General features: G+C 39.8%; 1 protein-coding gene across 3 annotated transcripts in view; it reads right to left on the bottom strand.

Moving 5' to 3' along the window:
- Nucleotides 1-313: 313 nt before the first annotated feature.
- ARHGEF7 (Rho guanine nucleotide exchange factor 7) overlaps nucleotides 314-23,967 on the bottom strand; it is a 206,229-nt gene continuing 182,575 nt past the window's right edge. For all 3 annotated transcript variants that reach the window (XM_075563416.1, XM_075563415.1, XM_075563417.1), the window contains 3 exons: nucleotides 14,812-14,911; nucleotides 14,427-14,481; nucleotides 314-12,342 (listed from right to left, as the gene is read on the bottom strand). In XM_075563416.1, coding sequence (XP_075419531.1) covers nucleotides 12,220-12,342; nucleotides 14,427-14,481; nucleotides 14,812-14,911 — 278 coding nt within the window. In that variant the 3' untranslated portion in view covers nucleotides 314-12,219. The remainder of the gene's footprint in view (nucleotides 12,343-14,426; nucleotides 14,482-14,811; nucleotides 14,912-23,967) is intronic.

Consider the following 23,967-nt stretch of genomic DNA (forward strand, 5'->3'; position numbering starts at 1 on the left):
TGTGAAAACACACCTGTTTAAAGTGCTCGCCTTTACAAAATTGACAGAACTGTTTGTTTCTTAAAACAACTTTTTATTATAAATTCATTGAAAATTTACAGAGCAAATCCATTTTCCATTCAACAATTTACAGCTATTTCGATTCATGCCATTGATTGCAATCCTCACATTATATTACTTATCCCACTTTCTCCCTTCATTTCCCATTTCCAATACTCCTTCTTTCCTACAGGTCTGAACTTTGTCTTTGGATATATGCATATCATTCCGTTGGCAAAACAGGATAGAGATTATTAGAAGATATGAAGTTGAATTCTTTTTTTTCACTTTAATTGTAAATTATGTGAAGATTTACAGAGCAGATCATAGTTTTACATTCAAAATGTGTACACATTCTGATTCAATTCATCCATTGCAGCCGCTCATCTGCATTTCTGCTTTCCCCGCCTCCTCACTGCATTTCCTGTCCCCGTTCCTCCTCCTTTGCAAACCCTCTAACTTTGTCCTTGAGTAAATGTTGCCTTTTTATCTTTTTCCCTAGGTTTTTTTTTTTCACTTTATTAGGGGCGCATACAAGTCTTATCACAATCCATACATACATCAATTGTGTAAACCCCCTCATTCAAATCTGATTGTTTTGGGCCATCTGATGCCTGATACCTGATCCTGTCGACACCTCGTGATCACAGGTTGGTGTGCTTCTTCTGTGAGTTTTGTTGCTTCCCAGCTAGATAGCAGCTTGTTTATCTTCCAGCCTTTAAGACTCCAGAGCTATACAGCCAGACACCCATCAGTTTTCTTTACCACATTTGCTTATTCCCCCACTTTGTCCTCAGTGATTATGCTGGGAAGGTGAGTGTCACAAAATGCCAAATTATGAGAACAAAGTGTTCTTGCATTGAGGAAGTACTTGAGTAGAGGCCCAATGTCCATCTCTTATCTGAATACCTAACCTATAAATATATGTTCATAGACCTATATCCCTATTGTTATATATATTTACATACATGCATGCCTATATTTATACCTCTATAAATGTCCTTTGCCTTCCAGTTCTTTCCTCTATTTCCTTTTACTTGCCTCCTATCCCACTATCATGTTTGACCTTCATTCGGCTCTCAGTAATTCCTCTCGGCTATATTGTACTTGATCAAATACACCATTCTACGCTGTCCTCACCATTGATTATAGATCGCTTGTTCCCTTGTCTCTGAGTTTGTTGTCTCCCCATTCCTTTCCCCCACCTCCCCATCCCCCATGTACCCCCGGAATAGTCGGTCCCATTGTTTTCTCCTTCGGATTGTTTATCCTGGCTATTCTTATGTAGACATTTTTTAAAAGCTTATAAATAGTCCCAGGTGTATCTGTAGGCCCTCATGAATGTTTTCCAATAGGGTCTGGTAAGGTGCCAAGCCCTGCCCCCAAAGTCTAGTTTGGCGATTCCTTGGGGACTTCATTGCTTTGCTCCCCTTGCTGCTCTCTTGCACTCCCTTCATGTTTTGCCTTGGTTTGTGGTGGGTAGACCGGGAACAATTCCCAGTCTCCAGTGTTGTCCCTGGTAACACTATGGGTCAGTGAGGGGCATCCTGCCTCATGGTGGGGCTGGCCCTATGATCCTCGCTGTGCATTGGCTACTCTGAGCAGGTATATCGTCCTTGGGGCTTGGTGGGCCAGGATGCTGTCGTCTCCCTCTCCTTCCCTCTTAGTTTGCTCCCGTGTGTTCTGAGCAGACTCACCACTCTCCTTGGCCTGTATCTTCAGTGTTGTTCTCTGTAGTGCATTCTTCTGGGGAGGAGGACTGTCCACATAACTGGGGTTGGGGCTGACCCTGCAAACTTCTCGGTTAGTTCGCCGCTTCTTGCAGGTATGTTGCCTTCTGTCTTGGTGCACCAGGTTAAAGTCTGGTCTCTCTCTCACTTTCCTGTGGAGACATAAACAACCTCCCCATGGGTGGGTCAGTTCCCTGATCCCCACTTCCTCCTACTCACATCCTTTTTTATTTCTTCTTTCCCTCTCCTTTAGTTAGCTGCCATATGTATCCCTGGGGTTGGGTCTGACCTTTGCCAGAATGCCTGGACCTCACCCCAGGAATTTATGCAGTTAGTAACTTTTCCTTTATGCCTCTGGTGCTTAAGCTGACCTCAGTGGACTCATGTTCTACTTGTTCTTTTGTGCTTGGCTGGCTTCACTTAGCATAATTTCCTCCAAATCTCCCCATGCAATATGCTTCAAGCATTCATTACTGCTTTTTAGAGATGCCTAATACTCCATTGTATGTACGTACCAGTTATTAAATCCATTTTTCTGTTGGAAATTTAGGTTGTTTCCAACTCTTTGTGATTGTGTTGTGTTGAACATTGGAGCACAGATGTCTGGCCGCTGTGCTTCTTGCCTCTTCTGGGTATATACCCTGTAGAGGGATTGCTGGATCATGTGGTAACCCAATTTCCATTTGTTTAAGGTATGGCCAAATCAATTTCAACAATGCCTGCACCTACCTACATACAGGTCCACCAGCAGTGGATGAAAGTTGCTATCTCACCACAACCCCTCCAACACTTGTTGCTTTCCAATTTTTTGAATTGGGCTGTCGAGGGTTTGAGGTGGTATCATATAGTTGCTTTAATTTGTATTTCTATTATGGCTAATGATCGAGAACATTTTCTTATATGAATATTGGCCATTCAGATTTCCACTCTTGGGAAACTTCTGTTCAGGTCCTTTGTCAACCTCCTAAATGGGCTATTAGGGTTATTTTTGTTGTTTTTTTTCCTTAGCGTGGGCTAGCAGAGTATTGTAGGTTTAAGTTATAAGGCTTTTGTCTGATGCGTCATTGCTAAAGAGGTTCCCCCAGTCTGTGGGCTCTCTTATTATGCTCGGAGAATTCTTTTGATGTACACAGGAATTTTATCTTCAGCATATCCCACTTGTCAATTTGTGCTTCCTCTGTGCTAGTGCATTCCCTGAGCCAAAGTTCTCAGGTTTGTTCCAATTCCCTCATTAAGGGCCCTAATACTTTGAGGTGATCCACCTTGAGTTTATTCTTGTGAATGGAGTGAGGTAAGGGTCTTGCTTCCCTTTTCTGAAGATAAATATCCATTTTTTTTTCCAGCACCACTTGAAGAGGGCATCCACTTCCCATTAGATATTTTTTGGGGTCCTTATAAAAAGTCATTTGTCTGTATGCTGATGATTTCATTTCTGGGTTTTCAGCTATTTACCATTGTTCTGAATAGCTGTCACTATACCAGTACCACACTCTTTTGACCACAGTAGTTGTATAATAGGTGCAAGAGTCAGGTAAAGCAAGTCCTCCGACTTTGTTCTTCTTGAGTTCTCTGCTAATTCTGGGCTTCTCCCCTCTCCATATGAAGTTGGTAGTCAGTTTTTCCAATTCTTCAAAGAGAAGATATTGCTACATGGATTGGGATAGCGTTAAACTTATACAGAGCCTTGGGTAAGACTGACATCTTTACTATATTGAGTCTTCTGATCTACAATCATGGGATATTCTTCCATTTGTGGAAGTTCCCTCTTGGTTTCTTTTAAGTGTTCTGTAGTTTTCTCATACAAATCTTTTGGTTTGGTATATCCCTAGATATTCCAATTTGTGCTTGGCTATTGTGAAGAGTATTATCTTTCTGATGTCTTGTTCGGTGGTCCTATCTGACATATATAGTCCGGTAGACTTGTTTGTTAATCTTGTATCCTGCCACTCTGTCATATTCCTCTATCACTTCCAGCACTACTCCTGTGGAACTTTTGGGGTTTTCCATATATAAAATCACATTATCTATGAATAACGATAATTTCACCTCTTCTTTCCCCAAATACCTTCAATGTCTTGCCTTATGCTTTTAGCTAGGACCTCCAGTACAATGTTAAATAAAAGTGGGGACACGAGGCTTCCTTTTCTGGTTGCCCTTTTCAGTGTAATTGTTTTTGTCTTTTCTCCTTTGACTGCTATATTGGTTTTCGGTTTTTCAAATACAGAGTCTATTATAGTAAGGAACTTTCCCTTCCATTTCTATCTTCTTGAGTATCTTAAGCAGAAATGGGTGTTGTTGAATGATTTTTTCTAGATCTATTGATATTATCATGTGGTTCTGCTTTTTCAGGTTAATGTGGTGAATAATGCTGATGGACTTTCTTGTGTTGAATAGTCCCTGCATTCCCGGATGGAATCCCACTTGATCCGGGTGAGTTATTCATTTTATATACTTTTGTATTCTATTGTCCAGTATTTTGTTAAGGACTTTTGCATCGATGTTCATTAAGAGATACTGGACCGTAGTTCTTGATTCTTGTGGGATACCTGCCTGCTTTAGGTATCAGCGTTATACTAGCTTCATAGTTTGGAAGTTTGCCATCTTTTGCTACGGAAGTTTGTGTAGGATTGGTGTCAGCTCTTCCCTGAATGCTTGGTAGAATTCTCCTGTGAAGTTGTTTGGCCCAGGGAATTTGTTGGCAATCCCTCAATAACCTATCTATTTCTATTGCTGTGGGCCTGTTGAGATTCTTGACATCCATGTGGGATAGTCTAGTATTTGTCCATATCTTTCAAGTCATTGGATCCATTGGAGTGCAGGCCTTCATAATATGGTGTAATTAGCCTTTTAATTTCATTAGGGTCTGTTGTAATGTCGCCTGTTCATCCTTTAACTAGGCTATTGAATATTGTTCCTTCCTTTCTTTGTGTCAGCAGTCTGTCAATTCTGCTAATCCTTTCTAAGAACCAACTTTTAGCTGCATCCCCCCCCCCCACATGGTTTTGTTTTCCTTCACACGTATCTCACCCATTTTTATTATTTTCTTTTGTGATTAAGATTGTCCTGTTGACTCTGCTGCTTGCTGGAGTCTTTGTGCCAGCAGCATATCAACCGTCTCTCTTCCTTTTCATTATTGCTATCAAACTTCCCAATAAACTTTTGCTGTGTCCCAAATATTTTGGTACATTGTATTCTTTCTGTTGACTTCTAAAAACTTCCTAAATTCATCTCTCATCTGAGCCAGTACCCACCACTTTTGCATTAGTTACTAATCCTCCAATTGTTTGCTCGTTTCTTAACCTCGATGGCGGTAATCCCGAGTGTGGCTTGGGGTAAATGTTAACTGTCAGAAGCTGTAACCCCAAGCCACACTCAGGATTACACTGCAGAGAAGTCAACTTTGCATAATTACTGACCTAATTAGACTGCCAGGGATGTTAATTGTCCTTTTGGGTAGAAGTCTGAGTGAACTCCAAGTGCTTGAATTTACACAGGCTTGATTTGTGTGCCAGCATGTGGTCTCTCTTCAAGTATATGCCACGTGGGATTGAGAAAAATGTTTTTTTGCATTTAGGTGGAGAGCTACGGAAATATCTATCAGGTCAAGCCGCATAATGGTAGAGTTTAGTTCTATAGCTTCATTGTTAATCTTCTTTTCCTGTGATCTCTATTTCTTGGAGAGCGGTGTAAAGTCACCTACTATGACTGATGAGCCTATGATTTTTTTTTTATCTTTTGGAGCATTTTATTGGCAAATTTCATGGGTCCTTTTGGGTATGGATGTATTTATTATGCTCACTGGTTCTTGATCTACTGTTCTCTTGAGGATTCTATACCACTCCTCAGCTCATTGTGGCTTGCACTTTGAGATCAATTTTGTCAGGATTGAAACCCCTGAGTTTTTGAATTGCCATTTGCTTGGTACATTTTCCTCACGTCTTTGACTCCCAGTCTATTTCGTCTGCATTCTGAGATGTGTCTCTTGGAGGCAGCAGAATGACGGGTTGTTTTCTAAGCCAGTCTACTAATATCTGCCTTTTAATTCCTGAGTTCAGTCCACTGATGTTCAGAGTTATTTTATCCATTTGTGGGTTCTGTCACATCATCGTGTACTTTCTGTGTTGGGTGTTTTCCTACCTCCCTTCTTATCAGTGTTTTTGTAGACTGGAGTTTCTTTAATACATTCTTTGAATTTTTCCTTCTGAGAAGACTTTTAGTTCTCTATCTACCTTGACAGATAATTTGGCCGGATAGAGTATTCTTGGGTCTGCGTTATGCTCGTTTAACTTTCGGAATATGTTACTCCACTCTCCCTTTCTTCGCAGCGTCTACTTATAGGTCTGAGCATATTGGCATTTGGGTACCTTGATAGGGGACTAGACTTCTTTATTTCCCCTCCCAGCTGCTCTTCTGATTTTCTTTTTCCTAAAAGTTGGATCGGTTAACTATTTGCTGTGGTGAATTGTTCCTGGGATTCAGTCTAACTGGTGTGCTTTCGGCTTCCTGAAAGCTTGCTTGGTTTTCATTGATTAAGCTGGGGAAGTTTTTCTCTAAGAGTTCCCTCACTCTTTTTCTGTCACTTCTTTGTTGTGTCTTGTTCCGCTAGCCCAATTATTCTAATATTATTCCTATGCATAACATCAGACATTGTTCTCAGGTTTTCTTTGGCTTCTCTAATTATCTTGTTTGACTGTCTTTCCCGTTTGTTGAAGTCTGCCTGGTTATCCTTTAGGTCACTGGTACGATTCTCTGCATCTTCTAGTCTGTTTGGTGAAGTCTGTGAATCTGCCACTTACCTTTGTTACATCATCCCTTAACTCTTATGATCTACTTCTGGTGATAAACAAAGGCTGAAGCATGAGACAAAAGTAACACTGGCTGTAATAATTAAAATAATGTTAACTTGACTGGGTCATGATTCTCATTGGTTTGACAGTTAAGTAATTTGACAGGTAATCATATAGTCACCCATCAGTCTTAGACAAGGCCAATTTATTTCAACAACCTGTCCTTCAGAGCCTAATTATGTAATCAGAAATTTCTGAGTAAGGGAATGAAAATGAGGTTACATTTGAAAAAGCAAGGCTTTTAAGTAATCATAATGGAAAGTTAGTGTTAACACCAAAATATTTTTTAAAAATTTATAAAATATCTTGGTATTGATGATCCACTACAATTATAATGGCTGCATTTTCTTTCCTTTAGTGGTACAAAAAACAATGGTTTGTCTTAAAATTAATGATATCCCAGATTTAATAAAATAAGGTCAGAGTACTGAGGAATTTGGTTTTATTACATCTCTACATACCAGAAGTCCTTCTCCACATGGCTTTTAAAACACTAAATAAATGAATGAATCATATATAGAAATGTGAAAGATCTAAATTGACCTAACACTGCCTGCTTGCTTTAAAAAACAAAATCTTAGACCTCTCTATGCCATTATTCCAGGCTCTAACACCAACAAGATGATGTTCACACTACAGACTCCTGGATCATACCCACAGATTGTTTGTATAATTAAGGCCTGGTGGCACCCAGGGAGGGAGCCACACTTCAATCAGCATTCCTGCAGGTTCAGCTGTTAACTGTGAGGTAATTTAGTGTTTCAGGAAAATAATCATGACAACACTAAAGATAAATATGAGCCCAGAAACAGGGGCCACAAATATAAAGAGAGAAATGGGTAAGTGCATATGGCCATAATAATCTATGCTCCCAATGACATTTTGAAGTGAATGTCAACCATTTGAATGATCATAAATGAAGAAAATGTTTCAGAAGGCATTTAACTTGTTTCTTTACTGAGAAACTGAACCTGTTGGAAGTGCCATGCACACCGTCTAAGAATTTGGCAAATTTTATCAAAATAAAAAAATGCACAGAACACTCTCAGGCATCAATCCTATAGCTATACTCACAAAAATTACACATTTGTATACACAATGATACTCACTGGAGTATTTCTGCAATAGTAATTCATTCCTCCCAAATATGAATAAAAACAAAAGTAACTGTTGAGTTGACTCTGATTCATAGCAACACTAAGGACAGAGTATAGATGGTCTCTTTAAGATTTTTGAGGCTGTATTCTTTAAAGTAACAGACTGCTACATCTTCCTCCTGCAGAATACCAGGTGCTTTGAAACTGCTGGGCCACCAGGACTCTTTTATGTTTGTAAATAGGTGACCAAAATAAACTGTAATACATCAATTCATGAGATATGTGGCCATCAAAAAACAATGAACTCTATGTACCTACATGGAAAGATACCTTGGATAATAAACAAAAGGCAAATTAAGAGAACACATTCAGTGTGATCTCATCATGGGAAAATAATACACATCAGGGATTTTCATTTGTGTATGTGTGTGTATATATATATACATAAAACATGGGTTACTTTTGTAGAAAAAGAAGGCATTATATGAAGGAGATAACAGATGTTTTTGCTTTATATTCTTAAGTTTTGTTGGTATTTTTCTCATCCAAACCAAATCCAGTCATCAATCCATTCCAGTTCATAATGACCCTCTATTGGGTTTCTAAGATTGTATATCCTGGTGAAGGCAAGACTTAAATTGTTCTCCTACAGAATGATGGTTTGAACTATCAACTTTATCCAATTAGCAGTCAACTAGTATTATTTTCATCATAAAAAAACTAACAAGAAAAATATAAATGCCTAAAACCCCCACATCATTTAAACAACTTAAACAAGGCATCTAATGTACACACAAGGAGCCCTGGAGGCACCGCGGGGTAACTGTTGGAACTCCAACCCCAAGGCAGGAGAAAGAGGAGGCTACTCTGCTCCTGTGACAGTTCAAAGCCCGTGGCAACCCAAGCTAGAGCTGAGTCAGAACTGCCTTGAGGGGGGTTGGGTTTGGGTTGGCAACATATACACAACAGCCCTGGTGGTACAGTGGGTTAAGCACGGGGGTGCCAACCAAGTGGTCAGCGTTTAGAACCTGCCAGCTGGTTCCTGGAAAGAAGATGAGGCAGTCCACTCCACAAACACTACAGCCTCAAAAGCCCTAGATGTCCTACAGCATCTTCATAAGTCAGAACCGATCAGACGGTAGTATGTACTATACATGGTATTTACAATACAAAGGGACTCAACTGATTTATGAAGGCCTACTTATTTTAGGCTAAAACAATGACAGTTCTTGACATTTTACGTACTGGCTTCACTCGGGTTCTTCAAGTCGTAATGTAAACTGGACCATGCCTGGCTTTTCCTAGCCTTGTTTCCACAATCCCTTCCTTGGTTGTTGATTGAGATTGGCAAGACACCTTTAACCAGTAAATCACCAGCAAGGAGCGCTTGAGAAAATGTTAAGGAAAGCTTAAGTCTTAAAAAACAAGCAAATTATTGCTCTCCCCCACTTGTCTTTAGAAAATGTCCATACAGAATGTCATAGGTATCTTAAGAAAGAGTTCATTTATCTGATTCTGCAGCATGGATACTGAGCACCTTCTACCATGAGCATCCTTTTCTAACAACAGGAAATGAAGTAGAGACCATTCCTAACAGTGTAGAGATTCCACTCCAGTGTCCTTTCCTACAGCACCGTTTTCCTTTCTGATCGTCACCTACGCCCAGAGTCTAGACTTCGAAACAAATGTTATATTTTCCCACATCAAAAATGTTCACCAGAATTTTTAAATCTCAAAAAATAATCAAAATAAAACATAAACATACTATAAGATAGTATCACAAGCACAATAGAGGATAAAACGGCATGTTTTGTAACATAAGAAAAATAATCCGTTTAATAATTACAATAGTGTAGCATAAACATTGTAGTAGCCAATACCAGGACATTGTTGGTGACATTAAAAGTTGCTCCACAGTTGTTATAAATGGATACTCTGGATTTTCTAAAGGAATGATTGGCATTAAGAATGTCTACACAAACAAAGGCAGTTGTTTAATGTCCAGGACGTCATGATGCATGGAGACAGGCACACACACCATTGAGTACAATAAAAAGAATTTCAGATGCTACATTTCAACATAGTTTAGAACTGAAAGTGCTTCACATCTATAGGATAAGAAATGGCTTCATCTCCTCATCCACGAAAGGTGAGAGCGAAGAAGTAACCCACTAAAAGGTGAAATAGATATTGTCCCTTTAGAATGTTTATATCAAAATCCCAACCCCTTAAAAGGTCACTCTGTGAAATGAATACAGTCTACATACAATGGGGCGCGTATTTAGAAAGAACTGCTCTAAGATGCATTTCCTCTGCTCCCTAAAAAGCCTAATAAAATCTTGGAATCACAGAAATGGCCATGAAGTAACACAAGGATCTCAATGTTTATCCCCTACGCAGAGAGGAAGGGACATAAAAATGTATGTATGCTCATGAAGGGTTTCAATCTAGTAATTAAGGCATGTTCTGTAAGGGATTCATCCTGGATGTGCTGACAGCCACAGTAACTGTTCAGAGAGGACAGGTAATAAATCTTTCAGCAGAGCCACAAAACATCACCTTTTACAAAGTGACAGAGATCAGATGATTAAAGTTGTTCCTGAGTTAAAATTTGCTTATGACAGCAAACTTCAATATCCTCTCATTTGTTTTCCACTGCAATGTCTTAGGCATAACCATCTACTTGTAAAAAACAGATTTAAAAAAAGAGTGAGGGAAATCCAATTTTGTCTAGTCTTGGCAGGAACCAAACGCTCAGTATAGGACGCTGGCAAGTCTAATTGAAGAGCAACCATCCCGTGGTTCTGAAAGCCTCAGGAAGGTGGGAGGCGTCCCATGGAGAAGCGCTGTGTGCTGTGTCTGAGCACAGGGAGGACCAGGTGGCCGGGGAGGCAACTACCCACCAGGGTTTAAAGACCAGGACCCAGAATGGAAATGAAGCCCAGAGGTGAGAGAACAACGGTCACCAACCACAAAACAAATTGTTTTCAAAGTTGCTCTGGCTCCAAGGCATCAACAAAGGATTCGAGCGAATTTACTCATCAATCCCAAAAGTCATACGTGATGCCCAGCAGGGTTTCTAGTGCACATTGGGTGTCCAAGACGAGACACTTGCTCTTGCTTACAAATAGAACTGTTCAGAAAGGGGGGTGGGGTGGCAGGCGAAAGACCCTGTATGACACAGGAAACAGTTCCTATGGTCGCAGTTACCCTTTTCCAAAACACAGTGAAGAGTGTTTCTGCCTCCTCTGGGTTCTCTAAGGCCAGTCTGGGACTCCCAGAGACGCCGCGCGAGGAGGACCAGCCTTCCCTCCATCTCCCCTGCTGCTTTCACAGAGTGGGAAGCAAATGTTTCTACACTCAAGCTTGTATTACTTATATTCAATGAGGGAAAAAAGTATTGCTTTAGTCTCGCTGGAAGGGGGAACATTTCATTTTTCCCAGTGAGCACTGCAGTAGGCTGCATATTGCACCCTGATGGTAACCAGATCTCAGTTGAAACTGGCCTGACGATATCCATCCAGGTGAGCTCACAGTATTGCTTCCATTCGTTTTCATTGGCTGCAGGGGTATATAATAAATAATATTTTATTTACAGGGTCTAGTTAAGATTTCTCTTTTGCGGGAAGGACAAAACAGTGGACTTTGTCAAGTTTTTAAACCAGCCTATATATAAAAGTTTGTGTTTAATGTAGTGCTTCACCTTGACATCACAGCATGGAGACAAAGCAGACAACAGCATCCACCTGACCTGGGCACATGGGTGGCACATGCCATTTCCTCCCACTAATGTCTGAGTGCCAGACTCACCTTCTCAGGCAAAGTGCTGCACTCGGAACTAATGCATGTTTGCGATTATAACACTGTTTTAAGAGAGACTTTCAGATGGTAGTAAAGCCTCTGTGCGAATAAGGTTCAATTATTGAAGTATACTGAAACAGGAAGGATTTCTACAGCACTCCCGAGACAATGATGGTGTAGAACAAATCCATCATCTACCGAAAGCAGCTAGGTATTTTCCCGGCTTCTACTTTCAGGAGAGTAGATGTGAGGATAACTTCGAACTCACGGGACCAGACAGATTAGCAGAAAGGAAACTCTAGCATGAGGATTAGCCCACAGATAGCAACCATGGATAAGCATTCAAAATCGAATATTTACAAGACGTATGTATATATAATATTTATAGATCTTCAATTAAAAGTTTGAAAAACACGGTTTTTTAGTCAGTCACTGCACTTATTGCAAAATGAGGTAATTTAGATGTTAACAGTAAAATTAATGCAGCTCAGAATCCTCAGTCTCTATACCTCATGCTTGGATTCTTCAGTAATGGTTTGATCTGATCATTTTTATTCACATCATAAACGGCATCTTTTCTATACATAGAAAGCAAGATAATGTTTCTGTCTGGCACAGCCCCACTTTGCAGTCACTGGGTGGAACACTGGCTTGGGTCAGAGGGCTTCCCAGCTTGGTCTTGATAGAAAAAAGCCAGGGCGCTCCCTATAGATTGGTCTCATCCCAAGCAGGATCATTCATGTTCTTTAAAACTTTCCTCACAAGTTTTTCTAAGTCTTTTCGGGCTCTCTGCTCTTCCTCCAAAGATTTCTTCATCTTTTTGTTATCCTGTAAATTAGGCAGAATACAATATATTAATTATCTTTGGCAGTGAAGACAGCTTCCATATCCTCAAATATACAAGGAAACCCTGTGTGATGTGATGTTACAGATATAATCAAGAGGTAGAAAGAATTCACTGTATCACCTGGTTCTGCAAAGTCTAAACAATTTCCCCTGGTTCTACAAAGTCTAAACAAAGTCTAATAGCAATGTCCATGTTTTCTAAAGTAGTTTCTACTGAGCGTCAAAACAAATCAAAGATGAGCAAGCAGTGCTAATGACTATTACTATTATAAATTCACAAACACTGAATGAAAAAACCCACAAATCACTGAAAAAGTTAAAAAAAGTATATCCAGTATCTTCTTTTCACACAAGTGAATGAATAAAGGAATGGATGTATAAACTCCTGCTCAATAATAGCTATGGAGCCTAGTGGGTTAAACACTGAGCTACTAACCGCAAGGTCAGTAGTTCAAATCCACAAGTCACTCCACAAAAGAAAGGTGAGGCTATGTACATGCACCTGTACAAATGTAAGGTCTTGGAAACCCTAGCGAGCAGTTCCACTCTATCCTGGAGGGGCCCTAGGAGTCAGCATCGGCTCGACGCCAGTGGTTTCTGTTGGTTCAGCCAGCTTGTTTCTCACCAAGAGAACTTGGACAAAGGTCAAGAAAGTAGGTGACCATTCACCATGGAAACAAACATGTTTTCTACCTTTCTGAGGAAGACCTTAAAGACAGACAGCAGGGAGCCACAAATCAGCACATTTATGCTACATTTGAAGAAAGCTAAGCCCCAGTGCTCTCGGGTTAAAAGTCCTGCTCCGGAATCTAAGCGAGCATGACGCGTTTTGCACTGTGCTTACTAACGTCTGCAAAACTTGAAGCAAACTGAGCACACTGCTTATCAAAGCAGGGTGAATGAGTGCCTACAATGCTCAAAACAAATGAAGGTTTGGTTAAGAAAGAAAGTGTAAAATGTAAGCTCAGCTATATATAAGCTCCCTTGAGTTTCGGGGCGGGGGAGGGGAAGGAGGTACAGTGGTGGTGGTGGTGGTGTAAAAGGGAAACGATATCATGGGGTTCATCTAGAAAAAGAATGTTTGAAAACAGATTGTGATATCAATTAATTGTACACTGTACTTGATGTGACAAATGTGGAACGATATATTAAATCTTAAGAAAATAAAGCACAAGGACGGATGAGCTTGTAAAAATGAAAAATAGGTGACGTAGAGCAACATATTTTTAATCAATCTAACTCTTGAGCTTACTTTGCTTCTGAGTTGTTTAAAGTGGTATGGTTTGTATGGCTGAACATGATCATCCCTGCCTAAGCACTCTCTCTCTGACCTTGCCTCCTAACTCCCTGCCTCGCTCATTATCCTCTCGCCACATTGGCCTTGCTGCTTGACCATACGAAGCAAGCGCCTATCATCATTGTTCCATTCACTCGGGTGTTGCTATGGCTGAGCAAATGAAGTCTAATGCCATGTTTGATGCTCATCATAGCTTGCGCCTCTAGCTGGCTGCCCGTCACCTCGGACCATTCCTGCCCCCCACGCACAGCAGACTGAGCCAGGTCGGACTTTGCTTGCCCAGTTCCCAGGCCATCTCTTCCCTTCCCTTCCCTTGTCAGGAGGCACCAAAGATGAGTATACGATTCTACTAAGTACCTATTCATGTTTAACTTACTGGTAAGCTGGCCGCCTAACAACAAGAGCCAGCATTTCTCCTCTCAGTGCGTGGCAGAGGCTAAGCACTGTAGGTAACTGATAGCATTTTTTAATTGAACTGAGTTTTAGATAATTTAAGTCATTTTACCAGAAGACTTTAGGGTGGTTTATAATATCAAAAAACAGCACATTTACGAAAACAAAGAGTATAAATATGCCCTTTAAAACATTTGTTTCCTGGTCTATGCGATTTAGAGACCAATTCTGTCTTATATGTTAGTTTGTAAAGAGATGATCCCCTCTTAGTATTTTCTTGCTTACACTCAACCAGCATCTTTATAAAAGAGCATTGCTTCCTCATAAAAAAAACACCCTCATATATATATAAGAGAAACTAAACAAATTGACTTACCTGTCTTAATTCTTGGACTTCATCTTTTAATGCATACACAGTATCAACAAGGCTCCTGAAAGAGAAAACAAAATATAAATGCATACCTAAGGACAAGGAATAAAGAAGCTATCCTGAAGCTTATCAAGCGGAAAACTATAATGCCTAAGGATATAACAATGCTCACTGCCCTATTTCATAAAGCCCTCAGTTTACACACATTAAAGCAGCCTAATTTTCTGTGTGTGCCGGGTCAAACCCCAGCCCGCGGTGGCTCCGATTTATGAAGAGAGAAAATGGTGAGTCTGAAGTCATCCCCAGCACTCAAGCTCTGCCTCTGACTCCAGCCAGAGCCACTCCTTACAGCAGTTCCAGGCCTGCCTTGAAATATTAGAAGACATCTTACTTTTCTTCTATCACTGTCTGACCATTACTTTTAGTTTCTTCGACTATGATTTTTTCTTCTTCTGGAAGCAAAACTTGTGGAGCAGATTCTTTGCGTGAACCTAGGATCATTAAAAAACAAACAAACAAAACTGCAGATAAATACCATGAACGTACTAAGAAAAACAACTTGACTATACGACACTATGTACTTAAATATTACATTCTAGGGACTGCACAGTAAAAGGCATTTTCATCAAAATAACACAAGCAAGAATATATTTTCACCAAGTTTCACTACCTTTATTCTACTGGCCCCATAGTCTTAGCTATGTCCAAGGCAGTACAGAAGAAAGGCGGTGTCAGTCTTTCTGAAACTCACTAACCTTCAGTGTCTAAATCTGGATTATGGACTTCTTTTAAACCCCGAAATGTTCACATGGTAAAGGGTCTGCTTATATTTCTCTAGAAATTAAAACCAATTTATCAAACACTCTAAAAAGACATACCAGACCATGCAGACGACATACACTGGATGTTTACAAAATTAAAAAGCTGTGAATAAAAAAGATTTAAATCTACAGTAACATTCAAAAATAAAATTAATGACATATACTTTCAAAAAAGCAAAATTTAATATTTTTGTTCATTTAAGAAAGCTCTATATTCCCTGCAGTAGAAACATTTTTGCAAATGAAAGGAGATCAACTGTACACCAACATCAAGTTTTATTACATTTAAAAAAACATACAGCACAGTATCATGCAAATGCCAGCCTCTCAATGTTTGCTGTCAAAGTTACTTTTGAAATTAACTAGGAAGCCCAAATATTTAAAAGTGAGAAAAAAGAAACCAAATCTTAAATTTACTGCTATAAGGAAGAAAATAATCCTTTTTTAAAAAAAGAAAATATATTCTTGTAGCTTATATAATAAAGGTGCTTTAAGAAGTTGGTTGAAAAATGGAATCAAAATACAATGGCATTTCCCCACATACTTTTTGAAGCCTTTGGTCTATCATCTACATTGCTGGGAAGACAAAACAAAACAGATACATCAGGGGCAAGTTTAATTAAGGCTGTAATCTACCACAGAATACGAACTACAAGTGGAACGGTGACCTGTCCATTAACAAATACACTGAACTGGAGGACTGCGCTGAGTAATTATGGAATTGGTGGTTCAACTTACTGGTTTTTGTTTTTCTTTCCAGGTCTCCCTAAAAGTCCATCAAATTATGAATGGCACTTATTGAGGAGCCTCCGTGTACTAAAATTGCTTAAAGATACAATTTTAAGGGCTAGTTTGACCAGCACTTTAAAACTTTATGCCTCTAATCAAAGCAAGGTTCAGAATGATTATCAAAGCTTGCAAATAAGTCATCTTCACAGATATCTGGAGGTTTGTTTCCACCATTTCCAATACAGTGGCCTACAAGGATGGACTCTGACTTTCCTGGTCCGGTGATTTTGGATAAAGAACAATCTCGCCAGGATGCCATTTCTAGATCTGCCAGTGGGGATGGTAACACCTGCTCTAGAGGCCCTGGGAGGTAAGTTAAGCAGGCGTGGCTACGGCCTGCTCACTGGTGATGCAGAGAGCTAAATGCTCAGTTACCACCTGAAGAGTTGGTTGGTGGCTCAAACCCACCAAGAGGTGCCTTGGAAGAAAAGCCTGGCAATCTGGTTCTGAAAGATCACAGAGAGCAAGTGACCCTAGGATGACGCAGTTTTCCTGATACACAGGGGTCATCACGAGCCAGTCTATTCAAAGGGTACTGTGTTGATCCCCTCCAGGGTGTGTGTGTGTGTGTGTGTGTGTGTGTGTGTAACAGCTGTGCTACGACATGTCTCCTAGACTGCGATGGGTATCCAGTACAGGCATGGGGTGAAATCCACGTTAAAAACTACACGAAATGAAGGTACTGTTTTCTCCCTCTGTATCACAGGTATTAAATGATACTATTAGGTTCTTGGTAGGCAATCAAGTACAATTCAAGGCCACACAGCACAAGTTTCAAGACACATGGAAAATAAAAGGAAGCGCTTTGCATGTATTATCGATTTCAGCATATGATTAAACACAGTACTGGGAATTTTGTCCTAAGCCGTACTGAACAAATAACATTTATCAAATATTACCATCCCATGGACTTTTATGTAAAAGTAAAAACATAACAACCCAAAGAACCAAAAAAACATTTTCTAACACAAACAATGAAAACCTCTTACATGATGCGATAAACACTATCGATAATCTGTTGGCGAGAAGGAAGCACTGTTTTATTCACACTTCCTCTGGACAGCTACATACTACTTTGTCACACAGTGTTCTCCACGGTCAGGGAGTTATCTTTCAGACAAAATGTCATGTATGTGAAGCGAGGGTCCCAGAAAGGATCACAGTTTTTAAAACAGCAAATGGCAACAAGAATGGCTCCCCAGGAATCCGAGAGCATCCAGAACACAGTCAGCAGTATAACTTCCAGATGACACAAGAGTGGCCAAAGGACCAGCTCTTGAAAGAGTGCATTGGCTCCCAGGGCTCTCTTGGCTGCAAACCTGTCAGACCCTGACATCAGCTCCTGTGGGCCTCTCTGGCTCGTGGGGAACACTGCTGGAGTTTCTGGGCCATGTGGAAAACACTGCTAACGAAAGAGGTGGATATGCCAAACGGTTTATAAAGCGCCTGGCACTCCTTGGCTTAAGAAAGCTAAAGGTGAAGGGAAATCCTGTGCTTCTGAAAACAATCTTGTGCTATGTGTGCAGAAAAATATTCTCTATCCCGTATGTGTAGGAAACAGTTCCTCTTAAATTCCTCTGAAAAGCAGCAGACTGATGATGTCAATTTAGTTGAGTCATAAGCGCTCCTACTGTGATCAAGTTACCCAGTTTAATTGCATTGAGTCCAAACAGGCGATGACCACGTTATTATTCAAACCAAAGCAGGCTATCAGCTAGCTGAGCACAGAATGAAAACAGAGTTTATGCAATGGTACTCTAGGAAAACTTCATTTCCATGCTTTCCTTTTCAATTATTTTATACCGTTTAGCTTCTTAGGAAACTTATTTACATCACCTCTTATTAAGGCTTTCACTATCAGAATTCAAGTTTTCAAATAAAAAAAGAAAATAGTGTCTCAAAGATTGCTCACTTTAACAAGACAAGGTCAGGTGCGCTTTATAGAGGTGCTATGGCTAAAGGAACTAGGCACCACGGGCCTGGGGCTGGGAGTTTACACCCCACTCTGTGGGGAGAGGCTTCAATAAACATTGGCACATTACTGAACCACCGTGTTTCAATTTCATTATCTGTAAAACAGAATCATACAATTAGCCATCTCTGCAGAGCTTCTCTGAGAACTTAAAGAGCTGCACTTCCGAAGGGCCCTATAGAGAACAAATTAATGAAAATAAAAACCTTAAACCAATATGCAACATAAATATATAAACTGGAAGAACCTAAGCCTGTAAGTACACTTGAGGCACACATGAATTTAACAGTGATTGTTAGACTACTGTTATAGGCAAAATCCTACCAACTTATTTTTAAAATGTGTCAATAAAATGCCGAGAATAGATCGGGCAGTTAGCCAGGAGGCTTTCAATAAAGATGACTTATCCTGAAAAAAGTCCACAAACCATATAATGCTATTAATCTATATTGTTTCAGTAACATTTTCTGAAATGACAAAAAAAAAAGTATAGCCTTTCCACAGAACAGTAAGTAAATCTTTTAAAGCTAGAATTACAAGTTGGATATTTCTTTCAGAACTAAGGCTTAGAAGAGAGATTTAACAATTTAACAGATGATTGTTTAAGGCATTATCAGAACTGTCTTTTCTTGAAGTACCTGACGTGGAAAAACAAGTTCCCAAACTACCTACCAGAGAACACTGCATCTTGTCATTTTTAAATCACCTGGTTCTGATGCAACCGAACATGTTCCTCACGATTCTAGCACAGTCAAGACCTGTGTTTCCCAAGCTGTGTGCCAAACTCAAAGTTCATCCTTCCAGAAGACAGAGAAGGGCTCCTTCACAAATAACTTGGGGACAGGTTGTACAAGATAACCACTTCTCAGCCATTTACATTTAGCATGTTAAACATTTGCATAAAGTTTTGCCGTAAAAGTATTTCTTTAACTCAGCCTTTCCTAAACTTGTTTGAGTTCTGAACTCTGTTCTTACAGCATCAGTATTAACAGTTTTCTTTGGGGTACGAGTTTGAAGCATGCTGGACTCGCCCTTAACTCTGTGCTTATAAATGATATACATACAATTGTTGGTTGGTTTGGTTCGCTCGTGCCCCTGCAGTATGGGGGTGGGAAGAGGACAAACACGAAAAGACGACGATGGTTTATACTTGCACCAAGCCAGCATTTCTCCAAGAACACGCCTGAAGATCCTCGGGCTCACCCTAACGCCCTGCTGAGTCACCGCAATGACAGTCCCACACAGCCACTGCCAGTGGCCACTCAAGGACAGCACTGAGAAAATTCAGAAAGTGGTGGCTCTGAGGACATATACAAATTAACACGAACATGAAATTTTATACCTCAGACGTGTCTCAGAATACCCACTCCAAAATACAAACTTATAGGTCCTCCAGAGAACGGAAGAGTTCAGCTTGAGAAACACAGATCTAACCTCACATCTTCCTTGGACAGACAACAACACCAGGGACAAGACGACTGGCCCAGGGGCGGCAACAGATTCACACCCGAAGCTCCAGAGCCCCATCCCTTAGGTTGCCTCTGCTGTTAGTACATCATTAAGAGCTGGTACTTCACGCAGCTACACGGAAGAAATTGCTTCAGAAATAACGGTACTGTATTAAATTCAGAATGTGTGTGGAGTTGGCAAGGGGGCTTCAGAAAGTTTGTGGGAAAATTCCATTATCTTTTTCATTTCACTTTCGGCTTTTTGGAGCCCCTTCATTACATGTGTGCAACTGTAAGATGTTGTCTGCCCAAAGCTTAAAGCAGATGAAGTTCATCAGAGAAAGACTGTCGACTTGGCCTGCGATCTAGTACATTTGTAGCGAAAAATAAAAGAAACACGCGAGCTATCTTAAATTGGTAATTTTTCTAAGATGTGCGTCTAATTATTCTCAGCTAAAATGAAGATAAACTTACAGATTAGAACAAAGTATCACATTTTGAAGAAAATTTATTTAATAAATTATGTTAAAATTTATGGTAGGTCATTTTGCACTTAAGGTTACAGTAAGATTTTAACACCCCCTTCCCTTTTTTTTCAAGACAGGAACAGGTTAATATTATTTTTAGAAACTTATCACATGTGTTTATCTTTGTTGTCTTTAAAATGACTTACTAAAAGCATCTAGTTCTGCACCTGTGCAACATATTTTTCTTCGTTCTATTTTTTATCAGCTAGGTGTGTATTTTTCCTACGGCAAAAATTATCACGGCACCCGAGTCGACATAAAAAGCGTGACAGTTGTGCTTTTCTCCAACACTTATGCACAAAAGCCGTTAAGTGTTGCTTCTTAAAGACAAACCCTTTTTTAAAAAGAAAAGTTTATTTTTTCAAAAGAGAAAAATAAAAGAAATTTTGAGATGCACACCAAAAAAGCGACAGTAGTGTCAAGAACATGTATAATCCTAAGAAAGTGCAACTTGTTCTACGGAGTCAGGCAGAAAGTGTTGTTACCTGCCATTGGGGGAGGCTGGGAGAGGAAATGCTGTATGTTCAGAACTGCCAAATAACAAGGAGCTATAAACTATGCTGTGCCCCCTCCCCCATGTAACAAATATTAAAAGCCACGGGCTAGCAAATGCAAAATTTATTTCAACTGTACATAACAGATGTCTTTTTTTATATAAAACAAACACTTCATTGCCATATGCAACCACAAACAATAATATGCATACTGTACAATACAATACAACATTCAGATATACATCCAGTAAATTTTTCAAATGGCAGTCAGCTACTAAAATGGCTTTCCCATGGACAGATAAAAAGCACATTATATAGATTTTCTAAAAGGTCTTATATCACTATATACACATTACTGTGTTTGGCAATAGTATGCAAAACACACAAGGAATATAGCTTATTATGTAGTTATGGCAATTATTCATTAAGTGGGAACACCATTTAAGCCATTTGTAAAGGGCTTGATAATGGCTTGAACCTACCTTCTAATTCAGATTCTTCATCCTTCCCTTAAAATGCTAACTATACACATATATATTACAAAATTGCATAAACAGAAGATACTATTGTTGGCATGACTAAAGTCCCACAAAAATAGAAACACTGACCCTCTGAACATCATATCACTGTGGTCACACTAGGATTTCTCCTAGGCCTGTGGCACTAACACTTCTAACCAGGTCACAAAAGCTGATGGTGCCAGACATTCCAAACAAATCAAAATGAAACAAAAAACCAGATCATTATTATTCAGCAGTGATCTTTGCATTAAAGAAAGTCATCAACATAGTGGTTTTAACAGGTACAAAAGGAATGGTTGTAAATTGTCAAAACTTTGGTGTATAGAATTATCGATTAAAATGTAGAATCAAGGGAATCCAAATGATACTTGGTGCTTAAGCAACGTTCAGGTGCAGCAACTGCATTTAATGTTGTGATATATATAGCACATGACATACACAACCCAAGTTTACTAAGGCATGGCAAAGGCATTTAAACCAATGCACTAATTACAGTCTCAAAACAAACAAACAGATATTCTACTATCATATTATCTGAAAAGATGTCTACTTTATGCAATATAAACAAAATCTGCTTCTATAGTCATTAGGTGATTGATATTAAGTATATAAATTTTATAGTTATTGTATTTCTCCAAAAATTCCATTTGCCATTTGGCTGAACATACATAAACCCTATCTCTACTGTTAATTAATACTGGGCTCTGGCTAATTTTAAAAGATTACTCTTCAACTTTGTTATATATACTAATTGTTATAAAAATATGAGATCTCCGGATGACATAAGTAGCTCAGTAACTACTTCCCAAGGAGCAAATACTTAAAGCGGACAGTTTCCTAATGACCTCCTAAGAATGGCCTCGCTGCCACCAACTTGGATAATGGAGTCATACAGCCGCCCGACGTCGAAAACGATGTCACGGGCAGAAACTCACTAGCACCCCTGGGCTTGTGAGCAACAGAACCCAACTCCCAGGAAACTGTCATGTATTAGATCAAGGGATCACCAAGTAAACAAAACCAGAACACTGAATACATGGGTTTGCCGACGGAGGGGGGTGGTGGAAGAAGAGAGAAATCACAGCCACCTGGGATTACAGCCATCCTGAAGAAAGGAAAAAATGTTATTCCCGATTTATGATGACACCTTGTTTGCTGAAGCTAGTTTCAACGAATTCTTAAAATACAACCTTAAGTGTCCAGTTTAATACAATGCAAATCTAAGAGAACAGTTTTTCCCCTCTATAAATGACCAGATGTAGATTTGAATGTTACAACTGAATGCAACATGTCACATTCAGTTCACTTAAAGCAAAAATTAGTCTGAGCGAGGCCAGTGAAATCTCCTTACAACAAATCCCAAGCAAGCGGGGAGCCCCTCCCCCAAATCTGAGCATTTTAAAATGAATGAGTTACCTGACAACCTAGTAACTCTTCCATGTACGTACTTACACATATTCCATTACAATAGGGATTGTACACTACAGGGTTGCTGTAAATGGAGTTTCACTGCAGCTTGTTGCTGAAAACAAACAATGTGTTCATGGCCATTACAGACAGCGTAAGTATGAATGTCGGGGGGCAGCCAAGCTGTGACTAAAGCCAAAGCATTTGATTTTGTAAGTACACCAAAATACTGATCTGAACGCAGTGTAATCTACTCTATCAGATGCCGAATACTTTGGAATTCGTCTTTTAACTTTTCAAAGAGTGGCATGGTCGCTAGGCTTACTAGCTAACACTTTATTCCATGGAGAAAGTTTGGGGTGATCCTCAAAGTGAATGTCTGAGCTCTGACAGTTAACTTGGCCTTTGGAGCAAAGACCTCCAATAGCACGGCCAAATGGGACACACGGAGATTGCCATGACGGTACACTGAAGAGCGCTGAGGTGTGGGTGGCGAACACGACCTCGTAAGAGACATACATACAGCAGACTCCTCTTTACGTCTGCCGAGGCAAAGAACTCACACTAGCAGCACAAACAGATCATGCCTCAAGATTACCAAGTGTTCCCAACAGATTGCTAAGCAACACGGCTCTCTGAGTTGAATTTACAGTACTTTTGTTGCATGTTTTCTTCTTCTCTCTCAATAACTACTTGATCAGTGTGTCTATTTTACATGAAAAAGTTTCAATCGCGGTAAGGCTAAAGTCTCCTCCATATTGCTGGCACTTAGATCACAAACCTGTGTGGTTTCAGTATAAAATAGAAAAGTGTTTATACAGCTGTATCCAAAAGGAAATGAAACAGTTGCTACACTGAGAATAAAAAACCAAACCATTTGGAGCTAAAAACAACCACTATCCCGCCAACAAAGAAAGAACCCCTCAGGTATTGGCTTAGGAGTATACCATCTCCCTTCAACAGTCAGTTAACTTGAATGTAGATTCAAACTGGCAATCAAGCCTCCACAAGGTACAATGGAAAATATCAGCAACGCTCTCAAAAGTTGTTAAAATATCACATTAAAAGAGACACGGAACAGCAAGAAAACATCTCAGAGAAGCAGGCTGTGATACAACAAGCATTTGTTAAGAGAAGCTCAGAGTGCATTAGTTCTGGTGAGAGATATATGAGCAACAGCTCTTACGAGATGTCGAACCCATTCTGTAACTATGGGCTGTCCATATACTGTCATAGTCAGAGTCTTCTGAGAGGTCTGAAGGCTCCAAACGAGAAAGGCTACTGCGACGACCCAAGGAGTCTAGACTTGATTGGTCATCATCAGCCAAGACGTGATTATGCATCAGGTCAGTGCCTTGCCATGCTAAGGACGTATGGGTGAAATGAAATGACAGGTGTGGATAGGCAAAGGTGGGATGGAAAGGAAAACAAACAGGAATAGCCACAACCAAAAAACATGAAAACAAAAGCAAAAGGTGATGGGAAGAGAAGGAAAAGAGAAAATATTATTAAAAAATGGCATCAGTGCTTGCTCATCCTTACTTATGGCTGGGTTTTAAAAATGAACT

This window comes from Tenrec ecaudatus, chromosome 11, assembly GCF_050624435.1.
Source record: "Tenrec ecaudatus isolate mTenEca1 chromosome 11, mTenEca1.hap1, whole genome shotgun sequence".
In the NCBI taxonomy this organism is placed as follows: Eukaryota; Metazoa; Chordata; class Mammalia; order Afrosoricida; family Tenrecidae; genus Tenrec; species Tenrec ecaudatus.